General features: G+C 40.3%; 2 protein-coding genes across 2 annotated transcripts; one reads left to right on the top strand and one right to left on the bottom strand.

Moving 5' to 3' along the window:
* The first annotated feature begins 380 nt into the window (after window positions 1–380).
* LOC105939648 lies at window positions 381–14,386 on the top strand. The gene is made up of 14 exons (XM_036127804.1): window positions 381–466; window positions 556–709; window positions 800–1,059; window positions 2,700–2,836; window positions 2,925–3,076; window positions 7,263–7,440; window positions 9,396–9,515; window positions 9,608–9,691; window positions 12,925–13,042; window positions 13,148–13,298; window positions 13,404–13,654; window positions 13,744–13,880; window positions 14,007–14,108; window positions 14,249–14,386. Exons 1-14 carry the CDS (start codon window positions 430–432, stop codon window positions 14,294–14,296), a joined length of 1,929 nt encoding a protein of 642 aa, XP_035983697.1. The 5' UTR covers window positions 381–429; the 3' UTR covers window positions 14,297–14,386.
* LOC105939658 (trypsin-2) lies at window positions 8,665–10,103 on the bottom strand. Its single transcript, XM_012881915.3, has 6 exons — window positions 10,054–10,103; window positions 9,747–9,897; window positions 9,373–9,626; window positions 9,146–9,282; window positions 8,897–8,998; window positions 8,665–8,819 (listed from the first exon to the last, which is right to left on the bottom strand). Exons 1-6 carry the CDS (start codon window positions 10,091–10,093, stop codon window positions 8,772–8,774), a joined length of 732 nt encoding a protein of 243 aa, XP_012737369.2. The 5' UTR covers window positions 10,094–10,103; the 3' UTR covers window positions 8,665–8,771.
* Window positions 14,387–15,839: the final 1,453 nt, after the last annotated feature.

The following is a 15,839-nucleotide window of genomic DNA, read 5'->3' as shown; positions in this document are numbered from 1 at the left end:
AATGAATAACCAGTACAAGTGCTGGTGTGCGCCTCTGCTTTAGGTCATCATTGAGTGAAAGCCAAAAGAGGTGAGAAAAGAGCCATCTGTGGTCTCTGCAACAACAAAATAACTAAACATGTTGTTTTATTGTTTGCACACAGGAGTCAGTCAACAATATTACCAAAAATGTATGAAGATATAAATAAGTGGAATATTTCGAGCAGACAAATTCTCTGTGGTCTTTTTGCCTGGTTGAGGTCATTGCTAAAAAAAACAAAATAGTTCTAATTAGAGATATGGGAGGTTGTGAAGGAGGGTGGAGGTGAAAAGTTGCCGAGAAGGAGGAGGGATCCGACGGAGGTCACGGAGAGGGTAAAGTATAAATGCGGAGGGTAGCAGGTCATCCGCATTCACTCTGGTTGTAGAAAGTCGGGAGTCAACCACAAAATGAATGTCTTTTTTTTCCTGTTCCTAGGAGCTGCAGGTAAAAAGTCTCTATAGTATCTAAACATGCTGTGTGATAAAGAAATGTGCAGAAATTAGAAGAGGATGTGCGTTTTGCTGATGCCACAGCTGCAGTCCCTCTGGATGACAAGATTGTGGGAGGCTACCAGTGTGAAGCCCACTCTCAGCCCTGGCAGGTGTCCCTCAACATTGGCTATCACTTCTGCGGGGGCTCGCTCATTAATGACCAGTGGATCATCTCTGCTGCCCATTGCTGGCAAAGGTTTGTACTGCATTCCTTGGCACAGAAATGCCTCAAACCAGTGCTCCTGTTTTCAGAGTGATAATCAAGCATTCTTTGCTTCCTCTTCAGCCCCTTTTCGCAGGTGGCTATCTTGGGCGACAACCACATCTGGATGCATGAAGGAACCGAGCAGTACATGGCCGTCGATGCCATCTATTGGCACCAGAGCTACGATTACGAGACCCTCGACTATGACATCATGCTGATGAAACTGGCACACCCAGTGTCTGTCAACGAGCACGTGAAGCCCGTTGCTCTGCCCAAAGCATGCCCCACACCTGGTGACATGTGCGTCGTTTCTGGATGGGGGAACATCTACACTGATCAAGGTGAGATGTGCCTTACTTTGGCAAATAATCGCTTTTATTTCTGATTCCTATCATGGAGGTAGTATCGGCTTCAGTCACAGTAAGAGTAGCACATAGACGATGTTAAATTACAAGCACTCTTGCTGAATCAAATGCTGTATTCACTGCAAATCTTAAATATTTGCTGCTTGTTTTGATATTTTATGGTGCCGCTTGTTTTCATAAGGCTTTATTCATCATGTGTATTATGCCAAGGTCTGTGAATTATCCACTTAACAACCTACCAAACTAACTACTGCATAATCGGAGGAAAATCCTTGACGGTTTTTTCAGATTTTATTAGAACTGTAGGAACAGGAAAGCCACTTCTTTTAGTAGTGGCTTTCTTCTCACCACTCCTCTACAAGCACATAGGTTGTGAATTGATCAACTAACAGTTGCCTTGTCAACAGAATTTCCCACCTGAGCCGTGGATCTCTGCGGCACCTCCAGAGTTACCGCAGGGCTTTTGGCTACTTCTCTAATTAATACTCACTTTGCATGGACTGTCAATTTAGGTGAATGTCAATGAAAAAGTCCCAAAAAGAGAAATGCCTCTAAAACTAACTAGGGAAAAACTCTAATAACAAGCTGTGTGCACCCACTTATATCTCAAGCACAACAGCAACTTCAAGCCACAGTATGTCAGCACGTCTGTATCGATTGCAAAATCGAATCGTTACCAAACTATATTTTCACACTGGTCCAAAACCAAAATTAAACGGGACAGAACATATTTTATTTTCCAAGTCTCCAACAAAGGAATTAACTCAACTAGTTCACCTCATCAACAAATGTGGACAAGTTCAACAATCAAGCAACAGACGACATGTTAGTATAAAAAGTAAGAAAATCCTTTACCACAACTGGAGGATTGGTAGAATTAGCTTGTGAGAAATCACGCAATATTTACATACAATCTTCTTGTAATGTTTCATTAAAAGAAGATTGTATGTAAATATTAGGGGACACTGTGAATTCAGATCAGTCTACATGTTGTGCCTGAATAGGTGAAAAACGCAGGTGATGAGTGAGTGAGTGAGTGAGTGAGTGAGTGAGTGAGTGAGTGAGTGAGTGAGTGAGTGAGTGAGTGAGTGAGTGAGTGAGTGAGTGAGTGAGTGAGTGAGTGAGTGAGTGAGTGAGTGAGTGAGTGCATAAAAAAATAAGAAAAAAGCTCCTGTCTGAGTGAGTCATTTATTTATACTGGTATAAAATTATGCATGTTGCTCTCTATTTACTTATTACATGAAATAAAACCCCGGTTGGTGAACCAGGGTTTTATTTTGAAGGATCAGAGTAAAAGGGGTTGAATACGAACACATGGCAAACTGCAAATTCTTGGGAAAAGAAAAGAAAAATCCCTCCACTTTTTAAACTATGTATTACTTTGTGGTGGTCCATCACATAACATCTCAATAAAATGTATTAAAGTGTGCAGTTGTAATGTGAAAAAAATATTGAATAATTCGATATTCAGGTGTCACTGACTGAAATGCTTTGAGATTTTTGTGTCAGACAAAAATTATTAACAATAATTTATTGAATTTCTAAGGCATTTCATTTTCTTCAATCTCAAAGTGCTACAGTTTAAAAACAAAAAGTCTGTCTTCTCTCCATCACAGTGTTCAACCCGTTTTACCTCCAGTGCGTGGAAGTCCCCATCCTGTCCAACAAGGAGTGTGATGCCTCCTACCCTGGCAAGATCACTGAGCGCATGGTGTGCGCAGGATACCTGGAGGGAGGCAAAGATGCTTGTCAGGTATGTTACGCATTATTACATGAAAAAAATATGGTCCGTAAACTGAATTTTATCTCTGCCTCTTTTCCCCTCGCTGCGTCCTGCTCAGGGTGACTCGGGCGGCCCCCTGGTGTGTAACGGGGAGCTGCAGGGGATTGTGTCCTGGGGTTATGGCTGCGCTCAGCCTGACTATCCTGGCGTTTACACCAAAGTCTGCGCTCTCATGCCCTGGATCAACGAGATTCTTTCCACATACAGTTAAGGTTGTGATCTCATTTCGCAAAACAACTGGAGGAAGGGGGAAATAAACTGAAGCAGAGAGAGTCATGAGGTGGTGGAAGGTAGAAGTCGGGAAAGTAATAAAAGCTATAAGTGGAACCAGTGGGAGAGAAAAAGAAAGATGTATTATGTGACAGCATGATCAATAAAATCTTCCAAGAATGTGATTCCTGGTGATACCCACACTGCTCTTAAAAAACTGTTACTGACTCAACTAAAACCACTAAGATTCGACCTGATATGAAAATATTCAGTGAACCACAGCCGATTTGAGTATGCTGAACAAGTAAGCATTCTGCAGCACATAGCTAATTCTTACAGCGATGACTGAAACTGGCCCGGCCAAAGGTAAAGAACACACTTGTTTCATACATTTGCCCTCAACGTATTATAAAAATGTTTTTATTTTCAATATCAAGAGTTTAACACAGACTATATGGAATAATATAAAACAACAGTATGTTGGAAGGATCCCACCTTGTGTTTAATGATGGTTCTGTTTTCCTTCGTTAATCTTATATTTTAATAATTCCACAGTGAGTGACAGCTTTAGATGTCCCAGCAAGAAGCTTATTATGTGTTTTAAAAGTCCTTGTGCGTACCAATCTCTAGAAATGCCTAGGATTATAAAAAATTACGTATTCAGTTCCAGGAGATCACTTTGAATCCATTTTTTCGCTCATTTGGGGCCTTTTTGCTGAACCAGACTGACAATATTCTGCTGCAACATCCACGAAGACGAGAATTTCCATCTTCCCTTTTATCCTCCCTTTTTTTGTCATGAGTGGAGTTAAAAGCCTTACCAATTCTAGTTTGAAGCTTTCCTCAGCCAAACAAATAAAGATAAGTGCTGCATTCTGCCGTCTAATTTTGCGTGCACCTTCTTTCTACGATGGTCCAATACATTTAGGTTGAAAAAGGAAATGTTTTTTCTGCAATGGGTGCATCATGACCAGAATTATTATGTGTCCATACGGCTTTACTTCTATCAATTTTCTATCTTTGTTTTCAGTGCAACATAAAAAGAACTGGTACTGAACCTTAGAAAGTAATCTTTCAATCATCAATCTATCTATCTATCTATCTATCTATCTATCTATCTATCTATCTATCTATCTATCTATCTATCTATCTATCTATCTATCTATCTATCTATCTATCTATCTATCCATCCATCCATCCATCCATCCATCCATCCATCCATCCATCCACCCACCCATTTGATAAATTAGATTATCATCAGTTAAATTATGATTATAAAGGTGAAGGGAGAAACTGAAGTAATGTAGCTTAATTCCTCAAAGGTGGAGACACATGTAGAAAATAACAAAGTTCTCAGCAGTAAGTACATCTTTAGTCCCACAAGCAACACCAATGAGGAAAAGGAAAAGCAGTGGTCTAATGGTCACCTCCAGCCATCTATACTCACACAGCTTTTCTAAACATGCTCAGTAAAAAGAACTGTCGGGGTTGGTGATTCATTTCAAAGATAAGATATGAATGGATTTATCAGGAAACATGGAAACAGTTCAATCTGAAAAACTCACAGAGAAAAAGGGAATCAATTAGAAGAGTTTTATTGATACAAATTCAGTTTGGCGCTCAGACCTCGGCAGGAAACATGAATGTTGATTTATATTTTAATATACATAAACAGATGTATGAGAGTAGGGATATTTCCCCCGGGTCTGAAACTGGTGGTGGAGTGGAGATAGATAAAGTAGGTAGTCCAAGAGTTGGTTGAGAGGCGATAGCTTTAGCTGGTCCCGCTAGGATAACTTAGATTGAGAGCTGTCCATGCTGAGCAAGCGTGAAGCGACTGTGGAGAGGAAAAACTCCCCTTTGGGAAGAAACCTCTGGCAGAACCGGGCTCAACATGGCGGTCTCTGCCGGACCGAGGGAGTTACGGAAAAACTCCGGAGAGTCCAGGAGGAACAGCAGTCTGTTAGGAACGAGGATGAAGGTGCATTGACGAAGCCTGGTAGAGCTTGCTACTATGGTGGAGAAGGGGATGGAGGTGGGTTGAGGGTCATCCGAATCGAAGTCCGACATGATCAGTCTTCTCGCAATTGCTGAGAAGCAGGCTGAGGGATGATATGGAGCAGCTTTTAAGTAGAACGCTGGATGCTGATTGGACTTCGTGGAGGTGTGGCCCGGAGCAGATTGGATGTGACAGAGGCGGACCGGCCTCCAATTGGATGGAAGTAAGCAGAGTTTCTTCAGTTGAACTTTCACTTTAGTTCCATTTTGGTAGAGTGTGACTAGTTTTATTTTTGAGTCTCATGTAAACTTGTTGATTTCAGTTTTTAACAGCAGTCGATTAGTTGTAGATTTAGAAATAAGATGCCAAATTTCTAAAAGAGTTTTAGAAAGTTCACACAAAAAAGCATAACAAAGTTATCATACAATAAGGTATGAGGTAAAATGTTGCATCAGATAAACAGATATAACAAAAATGATCAATAAACATTTTAAAAACTGAATTCAACTGAATACATTTCATTACATGTAAAAAAAGAGAAGAAGAATAGCAGCGTAATGATGTTGAACTGATACAATAAATGTAAAAAGCTGTAGTAAGTGACGATCAATTTCAAGTCGGACAGAAACAATGTTTCTGGATTTTGATTTTAAATATTTTGCTAAATATATATTATTCACACAGACTGATGTTTTCAAGCCTTTATTTTTCCTAGTTATAATGATTCTCCACATTAACATCTAATTAAAATAGTAATAATCATATTTGTTTATCAATGCAACTTTGCTTACTTCAATGAAATGCGTCCTCTGCATATAACCTGTCTCTTGTGGAGCAGTTTACTGCCACTGTGTGGCGCCCCAGGAGCATTCTGGACCTAAGGGTCTTGCTCATGGACCCTGAGTGGCAGTCTGGTTTTGAACCAGGGAACTGTCAGCCTTCCCAGGCCACCACTCCAAAAGATGACTTTTAAGAGAAGATTACATCATAAGTTTATTTATACGCATATATATATATATATATATATATATATATATATATATATATATTTACATATACGCTATATGTTTACATATACACTTAAAGGTTGTTATTTTCAAAAGTTACTTTTAATCTGACAAAAGAGCCTCATTGGAATGTATATTGTAATTTATCATATATAACTTTATATTTTGCATTCCTTTCTTTGAATAAAATGTTCTTCCTGGTATCCTGAATGATGTGTTTCATGCCTATTCAAAACAAACTTATTGCAACACAAAATTTTAAACAAATTTAGAAAAAGTAACAGTTTTTTTATTGTTCAGTTTTACATACTTCCAAGTAGTAAAGTCTGAAAACAGACATCACAAAGTACAAAATATACAGCAGAAACAAACACTTGTTGATCTTCATTAGTTTAACATGATATGAAAGATATAAAAAATAAAAACAAATAAAACACTGAAACAGAGTTATGAAATAACTGAAAATATGCCTTCTTGAGTGTTAAAACTGTCTTGAATTGTAAACATAAAAAAGACCATTTTCAGGAACTATAACTCTGGTTTAACATCTCGTAGAAGTGTAGATTATAAGGCTGCATTTATTACACTATAGTTTATAAATTCATTATTTGAAATTCCAAGTTTTAATTAAGAAATCTTTGGAGTAACATGATTTCTGCTATTCTAATAGGCCAGAGGTTTTGGAGTTAGCTTAACCTGCCCTGAGGGCAGTTCTGGGTGCAGTCTGGAATAGGCTGGGGGTTTACGGTTCTTTGTGTCCCCTTCAAGCCCCCAGTGTCTATACGGTGGGGTATATCTCTCCTCAGCTGCAGCCAGAGGAGGTTTCATTGCTATCCTTTGGTTGTTGAAGTGTTTGCCACCTTGGAATCCTGGATGGGAGGCTGTGAATCTGTCCAAGTGAAGTGACCCTTGATTTTTGCCAACCCTGGTATGAGTTGCCTTGGGTTGGTCAGTGGTTGTCATTGCAGCCTATTGTTAGGCTCAGAACAGGTGGAACCAGAATTCAAGGCAGACAAACCGTTCAAGTTTAACAGTTTATTTAGATCAGGTGCGGAGCGGGAGGCGTCAGCGTCTACAGCGGGATCCTCTGCAGAAGGAGACGGCAGGTTAGTGACCACACTTATCTGAAGGTGTTTTTGCACACAAACGTGTCGGTCACTAACCTGGTCTTAATGTTCAGTTCAGTCCCAGTGGGTCCCAGCAGGCGGGTCGTCAATTCGCTGCGGCGGTTGCCGCTCATGAAGTCCCAGCAGCGGGTGTTTCGGTGGTCGGAGGACAGGCAGGAGATCAGAACCGTGAGAGCAAACGTCAGCAGGATGAGCCGTAGAGCGAAGCCGAAGTCGGGGACGTGGTCGAAGGTCGGAGCCAGGAGGTCAGAGAGCCAGTGAGGTAGGCTACCGAAGGATAATCCAGGACGGAGTCGGGTCACGGTTCCAGGTTCGGTACACGGGGCAGAGATCCAGCGGGTAGTCAGGACAGGCAGAGGTCAGATCGGGCAAACAGAATCAGACAGGAGTAAGCAGGCTCGGAGGTCGAAAGGCAAAACAGGTCAGGATCAGGAGTCAGAATAATAAACGCTGGAATAAGTCTCACACTAGGATCGAAATAAACTGGCACTGTTGCCTGGTCTTAGAGCTGGTTATATACTAGTGAGAGCAGGTGGAACAGATCTGAAGTGATGAGGAACGGGCGGAGCTAGAACAGGTGTGTGACATGAGAGATCAGACCAGGCAACAGTGCCGAAATCATGACACCTATAGTCCTTGCTGTAGGGGCTCTGGTGGTAAATTGCTGTATTTTTGGTGTTTTCTTTGTGGGCTGTTTTTTGGTTGTTGTTTTTTTGCTTTATTCGCCCGTGGGGTTGCCTGGAGTTTTCTCGTTGGATGTTCTTCCTTTGTGGGACTGGTTTTGCTGCTGGACTGGACCTTGATGAGGCATTCAGGTGGATATTTGCTTTGCATTTGCAGCGTGCACGGTGTGGATTATTTCTATCTGAGTTGCAGGCCTAAGGGTTGTGGTTTTTGTTTCCGCCTCGTCTGCGCTGCCATGCATACATTGGTTGCCCTGTGTGGTCAGCCCAGGGGTCTGGGGCTGGAGGCCTGTGTTTCCTGCTGTACTTTTCTACAGTGTTGAATTAGTAAGCTAGTGAGACTAGTTCAGGGGCATTAAGTCTGTCAAGACAGGAGTCTGAAAAAAATACTTTATTTCTTAAAATGAATTGGTTTTATCAACAAAACAAGTTTTTTCTATCTATTATTATTATTATTATTATTATTATTATTATTATTATTATTATTATTATTATTATTATTATTATTATTATTATTATTATTATTATTAGTGCACCACATTTGACCGGTTTTTGTATTTCTTACTGCCCATCAAACTTTGTTTGCATTTGCAAAATGTCATTTATGCATACCACAAACAACAGAGTTGCTCTGATCTACTACTGTTGTTTGTCCAACATGTTTATGTGTGACCCAAAGGCCACTCAGAAATAGAAACCCTAAAACTTTGGTTTTAATAAAGGAAAATATGTTGCAGTTCTATTTTATGCAAATAAAAGAAACTGACTCAAATTTTATGATGTTTTATTTTTATTCAGCTTCATCACTTAGTGTTTTAAATTGAACATAAACAGCAGATTATGTTAGGCTGTTGGAAAGAACATCTTTGATTGAATTGCTTAGTTATTTGCCATGGTGCTCTCCAACCAGTCACTATAAACGCAGACCTAAAAGAGAAGGAAACACAGTTGTTGTTAGTTGTTGTCAGTTATGTCACACATTTCTTTTTTCCTTTGAAAGTTACCTTGGCATAGACACCAGGGTAGCCCTTATCTGCACATCCTATACCCCAGGACACAACACCCTGCAGCTCACCGCTGCACACCAGAGGGCCACCAGAGTCAAACTGAGGACAAAGTGTTTGAATTTAGTTTTAAATTCTCTGAAGCTCAAACAAACTGCCAACAGAGCATGCACATTTTGTATTAAAATCTAAGAAGCTCTTTTAGAGCAGGGATTATATGGTCATTTATACACAAATTAATTTAAATACCTGGCAGGAGTCCTTCCCCCCCTCCATATATCCAGCACAGAACATGGAGCTGGTGATCTTTCCAGGGTACGAGGTTCTACAGACACTGTCAGAAAGGACTGGGACGTCCAAACACTGCAGCTTGGTATTATCAACGGCTAAAATATATACATATATAAATAAAAATTAAAAACTGTGTCTGTAAATTTGAGAAGAAATGTGAGTCCAGGGTATAAAATGAAGCTTACCAGGGTCCTCTGTGTTCCCCCAGCCAGAAACCTTGCACATGACACCCACAGGAGCGCATCTGGTGGGCAGAGCCACGGGTTGCACGTACTTGTTGAAGGTGGCGGGCCTGCTCAGCTTCATCAGCATGATGTCATTGTCAATGGTTTGGGGGCTGTACTGGGGATGAGGGATCACAACAGAGGTGCTGATGAACTGCTCAGTTCCTTCGTGGACCTCGACGTTGTGCTCTCCCAGACGCAGTTCAACGCCGCTCCTGACAATATACAACAAAACGACACGGTGCGAAGACACAGAGAGAGAGGACATAAAAAGGTCAACGTCAGCAAATTGAACCTAAAGTTTTAGAAGGACAGGAGGGCAACGGCGAACTTACACAAAGTTGCAGTGAGCAGCGGAAACGACCCAGTTCTCATTGACCAGGGAGCCGCCGCAGAAGTGGTAACCGTAGTGGAGAGAAACCTGGTGGGGTTGGGAGTGAGGTTGGCACTCATAACCCCCGACGATCTTGTCGTCATTAAAGGCAACTGAAAAAAACAAAAAAAAAACAAAAAAAATCAACAACCAGTAAAGTTTTGTGTCCACCCAGGTAGATATAATATATCTTAGCTATTAAATTGGAAGTACAGATATGTTGGATAAAGTTCATTTGCCAGACAAAAGGCAACAGACTGTGCACCCACAAGCAGCTCCGATGAGGAGGAAGAGGAGCAGTGACCTCATGGTTCCTTGTGTTCCTGTTGATGGGAAGATTTCACTTGTAGACATCATTTATACTCTTAGGGAGCGCTGCCTTAGCTGTCTGAGCATGCTCGGTGTCATAATTGAGTGACTCATTTCAAATACCACCTATAAACGGATGTGTAAGTAAATTTGGAAAATTGCATGGAAAAGTCAACCAGTCATACTATTTAGAGAGCACAAAAAAAAAAACAGTTCACAGATACACAGTTCTGAAAATGAATTAAAAAATACTACAGTTTCTCAGTCTGATGAATTTAAATGTAAAATTTTACATGAAATATACATTCTATTAAAATCTATATTTGTGTTGCCTTTTGTTGTTAGTTTTTCATTCACAGTGCACAGAGGAATTTCATCTCTATTTTTACACGTTACTGGAAACAGCGTCTCACAGCTGTATGTTTCCCAGCCGCAGTCATGGAGGTCTTGACATGCTTGTGCATTTTCTTTTTTTCCTTCCTATTTTAGAAAGTACAGTAATGGTGAGAAATAAAACCAAAAGCGAAAGCATTTTACTCAAGTAAAAACCAGGACAATATCATGCTCTTACAAAACATTTAGGTAAAACAACATAATGAAGTGAAGTACTCTCATATCATCAGATCCTTTGACTGAAACGTGCTACATAAACAAACTTACCATGCGTTTGACATTCAACCAACATACAGTTCAGTAGAAAATTAAAAATTAAAACCGATACATTTTTTGACTTCCACATATGGTTTTACTATAATGTATCTGAAACGCTGTATTTGTGGAAGGGGGTCAAATTCAAATAGGTTTTTATTTTTAGCTGGCAATCTCAAATACATACAAACCTTCATGTGTCATACAATACTTCAGCTCCGTATTCAGTCTCCACCTCAAGTGTTTTTTACGGGGCTGGTAACATTTGATCACCTTGTGGTTTAATCCTCGGCTTATGGAGTGTCGCTTCACTGCTAGGAAAGCGGTGAAAATGGCGGGTGAAGTTAAGTAATACCAAAATACATATAGTTGGGCGCACTTTAACTCAGTATGGGCTCTGGAAACAAACTACATGAGAGGGTCTGATTTGCTGCTATTCTGGAGTTGCCAAAGGATAGAAGCATCAAGTAGATGTGGAAATACTTCCAAGGCAGGTGTCTTAGTGCTTTGCTGCTGGAGTTCTTCCTGTGAAGTCAGAGCATCCCCTCTTTGGGACTTTGCGTTACAAGAGGAACTTTCTGATCGAGGTCTGTGCTGATTTACTGAACAGAGATTTAAAATGGCCTTTTCTCAATGGTGTTGTGGAAGACCTGCAATCTGGGGATTCTGTTCTTCTCCTGGGAAGATTAAAAGCTCTTGTGGAGCATTAATAGAGTCACTTAGTGGATTCAGATTTGGATTAACATTCTTTAAATCTAAGTAGTGTGGCATGTTTGTGAATTTAAAGCAAAATGATACATCCATGTATTGTTTGTATTTGATTTGGTCACGGGGGCAACAAGTCCAGGAAGAAAACTCTCTCATCAGCGACATTCTCCAGAATATTCTTGGGGATCCCAAGGTGTTCTGAGGCCAGACAGGTTATATAGTCCCTCCAGCAAGTTTCAGGTCTTCCCCAGGGTTTTCTCTCAAGGACAAGTTGGTCCTCTTTTCCCTAATGAGCTTTAAAAAACACCTTCCTTCACAGATCACCTGCATTAATATTGAAATTAAACTAAAAATATGTAGACTCTATTTACTAATTTTGCACATGATCTAAAGTGAGAGTAAAAGTGTCGGAATAGAAATGCATGCTTTGTATTTCAGAAAAAAAGGAAAATATTCTGTCCTTCCACTTATTCACCTCTTTGTGTTGGTCGATCAAAAAAGATCAGAGACTTTATGACTGTAAAGGGAGCTCATTCATTTCCCTCTGCAGTAGCTCGAAAAACACATTTTAAAGTGAGTTGTTCAAAATCAGATGTGAGTTGTCGCACATCTCGGGGAGTCTGCTAATGTTTCAGTCAGCTGGAACAGATGGAGGTTTCACATTATGCCTTCACTTCCAAGGCAGTGCATGCAGTCACTATCAGTAATGTAAACAGCAGTAACTCAGCTGCTGTAGGGCCAGACACATTTCTGGCACTACATAACATTTTTCAAATAAAATCCATCAACTTAATTTATCAGCCTTTTAATTATTCACTAATTCATTAGAATTAGGAGTTTTTGATAGATAATGCTTTAGTCACACATCAGTAGATTTGCATTAGGAACACCGTTATTACTGATTCGCTGATACTACTGACATGTGACTAATGAATTAATTAGGTGGCATGTAAACAGTCCAACAGTACACTGTAGTCAACGTAATATAGTAACTATCAACTCCAAAGAATAACGGGAAAGCAGAGAATAATCGGAATATGTTTGGAAAAAATAGTTTCTCCCTTTATTAATTTAGTATAAAAAACTAAATTTTAACAGTTTTTTATTTAAAATAATGAACAATACAACATGATCTGTGAAGATAACTTTTGCTAGAGTATAAATTCTACATAAAACATACCATCTGTTGGCCTAAAGTTATGACAGAAGTTATGATCTTCAGACATGTAAAAGTGTCATTTCATGAGTGCTGTACTTTTCCAAAGATTTATATAAAATATGTTTCCAACAGCATGACCTGTTTACAGTAATATGGTTAAAGCTAATTTGCTTCAAAGAATATTCAGACATTTCAGTTGCATATCTGGAAGAAGGCCAACCCTGTGCACAAAAAACTGTTTGTTTTTCCATCATTCAGAGAGTTTCTGTCCAGGACACTGGTTGGTCACAGATAACGGAGGGAGGTGTCCTCATAGGCAGAGCTCAGACCTACCTTCCTATATAAACCAGGGCTGCAGGTGAAGTTCTCTCATCAACAAGATCACTCAGCAACCATGAGGTCTCTGGTGTTTGTTCTGCTCATTGGAGCTGCTTGTAAGCTTGTCCTCCTATTTACACTGAATATGCTGCTAAGTTGAGTTTTAAAATATTTAGTCCAACACTTTATGTTTGTTTTTCCTGTGTGTTTTTTTTTTTCAGTTGCCTTGGAGGACGACAAGATCGTCGGAGGGTATGAGTGCACACCCTACTCTCAGCCCCATCAGGTGTCTCTGAACTCCGGCTACCACTTCTGCGGTGGCTCCCTGGTCAACGAGAACTGGGTCGTGTCCGCTGCTCACTGCTACAAGTCGTAAGTGCACAGAAATACTCATGTCTCCACGGCTAAAGCTCTGATTCCGGTAAATTAGTCTTTATATGTGTGATTGTGCTCATGCTGTCTTCAAACTCTTTGCAGCCGTATTGAAGTGCGTCTGGGAGAGCACCACATCAGCATCAGCGAGGGAAGTGAGCAGTTCATCAGCTCCTCCAGCGTCATCCGCCATCCCGGCTACAATGCCTACACCATCGACAACGACATCATGCTGATCAAGCTCAGCAAGCCCGCCACCCTCAACCAGTACGTGCAGCCTGTGGCTCTGCCCAGTAGCTGCGCTCCTGCTGGCACCATGTGCAAAGTCTCCGGCTGGGGCAACACCATGAGCTCCAGTGAGTAAGATCTAAAATGTAGCTTTAACATTTGGTTTTCTTGGAGGTTATTTTAAAGACTAATATGATGCTCTGTCTACTCAATTCAGCTGCTGACAGGAACAAGCTGCAGTGCCTGGACATCCCCATCCTGTCCGACAGGGACTGTGATAACTCCTACCCTGGAATGATCACCGATTCCATGTTCTGTGCCGGATACCTGGAGGGAGGCAAGGACTCCTGCCAGGTATGGAGCAGTTCAAATTCACACAAATCCTAAAGTGGGCACATCAGCGGCTGTTCCAGGGATGTTGCAAACATCTTTCTATCCATTTAATAACTTATTTAAATCATTGAACTGCTTTGTTGTCAGGGTGATTCTGGTGGCCCTGTTGTGTGCAACGGTGAGCTGCAGGGTGTTGTTTCCTGGGGATACGGATGTGCTGAGAGAGACCATCCCGGTGTCTACGCCAAGGTAAAACAAATTGATATTTGTATTTGAAATAGTTCAGTTCCACATACACATCATGTACATTTCAGTTTTCTTCTTATTTATTCTTATTTATTTATTCAGGCAGCTTGCACTAATCTATCTTTCACTGTTTCTATTGACAGGTCTGCCTCTTCAACCAGTGGCTGCAGAACACCATGGCCAGCTATTAAACTGGATCCTTCTATAGTCATCTAACACTGCTGCGTTTCCACCGTCATTCTCAACACTGTGTGGATAGTTTGACATCAATAAATAAATCATAAAACTCCATTTCTCTTGGTTTCCTGTTTTATTGTGCCTTTATTTTTACGTAATGTCTTCATAGTGCACATAACATTAACACAGTTTTGTGATAATGCTGAAATTTGCCACTGGTTCTGCATGAAACACTTCAGTTTCATGTCGAACATTTAATGCCTAAACAATTGCATATAAAAGTGTATAATAATGTGTCATAGAGGAAGAATTATAGTTACCCAGAATTGGTTTGAAATCTGCCATGGGACCAGCTGATCGACGTGGTTCACAATTTTTCAAGCAGCTTCCAACGGCCAGGTCCTCGCTGACCATTTCTAATAACCATTAAAAGTAATCTTAGCGAGTACTCTGCACCCGAGAGAAAATTTAATTACAGTAGCTCTATATCAGACACTGGTACAACAACTTTCAGAGATTCTCTTGCCTTATTAATTTATTCAGTATTACAAAAATAACACAGCAGAAGCCTAATCTCTATCGCTTAATAAATGAATGTTCTTGTTGATACTACAATGAGTGTAGAGTAAAAATAATTACCTGATAACCAGCTACTATTGTACAAACCTTCTTTTGCAGCATTAGAAGAGTAATATCAGACCATTAAAAAAGAACAAATGAATCAAACAATATTATGCTAATGTTCTCTTTGAGCAAGTTGATTTTCTGAGGCATGATTATGGTGCTGCTATTTCTGCCAGCTCAGTCTAAGATCAGGCTCACAGCACAGAGAGTGAATGTTCACACACCAGAGATCCTTCAATTTGGTAAATAAAATGCCGGGCGTGTCACCATACAACTTTACCATAAACGGCTCAGCAGACTGTAGTGCTGACCACCTGAATTAAGAGCTACTTGGTGGTTTCATCTCGGTGAAAATCCTCATCATTTTGGCCAAGTATTTGCCGTTCAGCTAACACAACTTTACATCTGTCACTATGTTAGCTTTGAACCATCATTATTTTGTGTGAGTTTAAATGACAACAAGAGCTTGTGTTGTTGCATTTCTCAAATTAATTTCTCTTTTATAACTTTATGATGTTAACTGTGACAATCAGCTGACTCATTTAAATGCACATCAATTATTCATGAGGTTCTTTGCATTGGCCATCTATGGTTGAATGTGGTCGTGTAGAGGACTGAACACGAGGCGGGACCTGGTACGCAAACGTTTTTTGTTGGTGCACATACAGTTTAAATATGGATTCTACACAATGTTTTAGAAATGAGACTTCTGGACCTTAACATCTCAAAAACAAAGCAAGTTAATGGTGTACTTGAGGAAATGTAATCGCAACAAACACACTCCCCCGTTCAACACATAGCGGAGATGTTGAGAAAGCAGGATGTTGAAAGAGTTGAGAACTACAAGTTCCTGGGTTTCCACATCTCTGCTGACCTCATCTGGAAGAAAGAACATCTCACACCAGGTGGGGAAACCCAACAAAGTGTAATGAT

Source organism: Fundulus heteroclitus, chromosome 3 (genome assembly GCF_011125445.2).
Source record: "Fundulus heteroclitus isolate FHET01 chromosome 3, MU-UCD_Fhet_4.1, whole genome shotgun sequence".
Classification (NCBI taxonomy): Eukaryota; Metazoa; Chordata; class Actinopteri; order Cyprinodontiformes; family Fundulidae; genus Fundulus; species Fundulus heteroclitus.
This window is presented reverse-complemented; position numbering and strand designations above follow the sequence as displayed.

Coding starts and splice junctions, on each gene's coding strand:
- LOC105939658 (XM_012881915.3), bottom strand. CDS start 10,093: ATGAGGTCACTGCTCCTCTTCCTCCTCATCGGAGCTGCTT. Junction 8,999..9,145: donor GGGGGAAGGACTCCTGCCAG/GTATTTAAATTA, acceptor CTTTGTCCTCAG/TTTGACTCTGGTGGCCCTCT. Junction 8,820..8,896: donor ACCCTGGTGTCTATGCCAAG/GTAACTTTCAAA, acceptor CTTCTCTTTTAG/GTCTGCGTTTATAGTGACTG.
- LOC105939648 (XM_036127804.1), top strand. CDS start 430: ATGAATGTCTTTTTTTTCCTGTTCCTAGGAGCTGCAG. Junction 467..555: donor CCTGTTCCTAGGAGCTGCAG/GTAAAAAGTCTC, acceptor CTGATGCCACAG/CTGCAGTCCCTCTGGATGAC. Junction 1,060..2,699: donor GAACATCTACACTGATCAAG/GTGAGATGTGCC, acceptor TCTCCATCACAG/TGTTCAACCCGTTTTACCTC.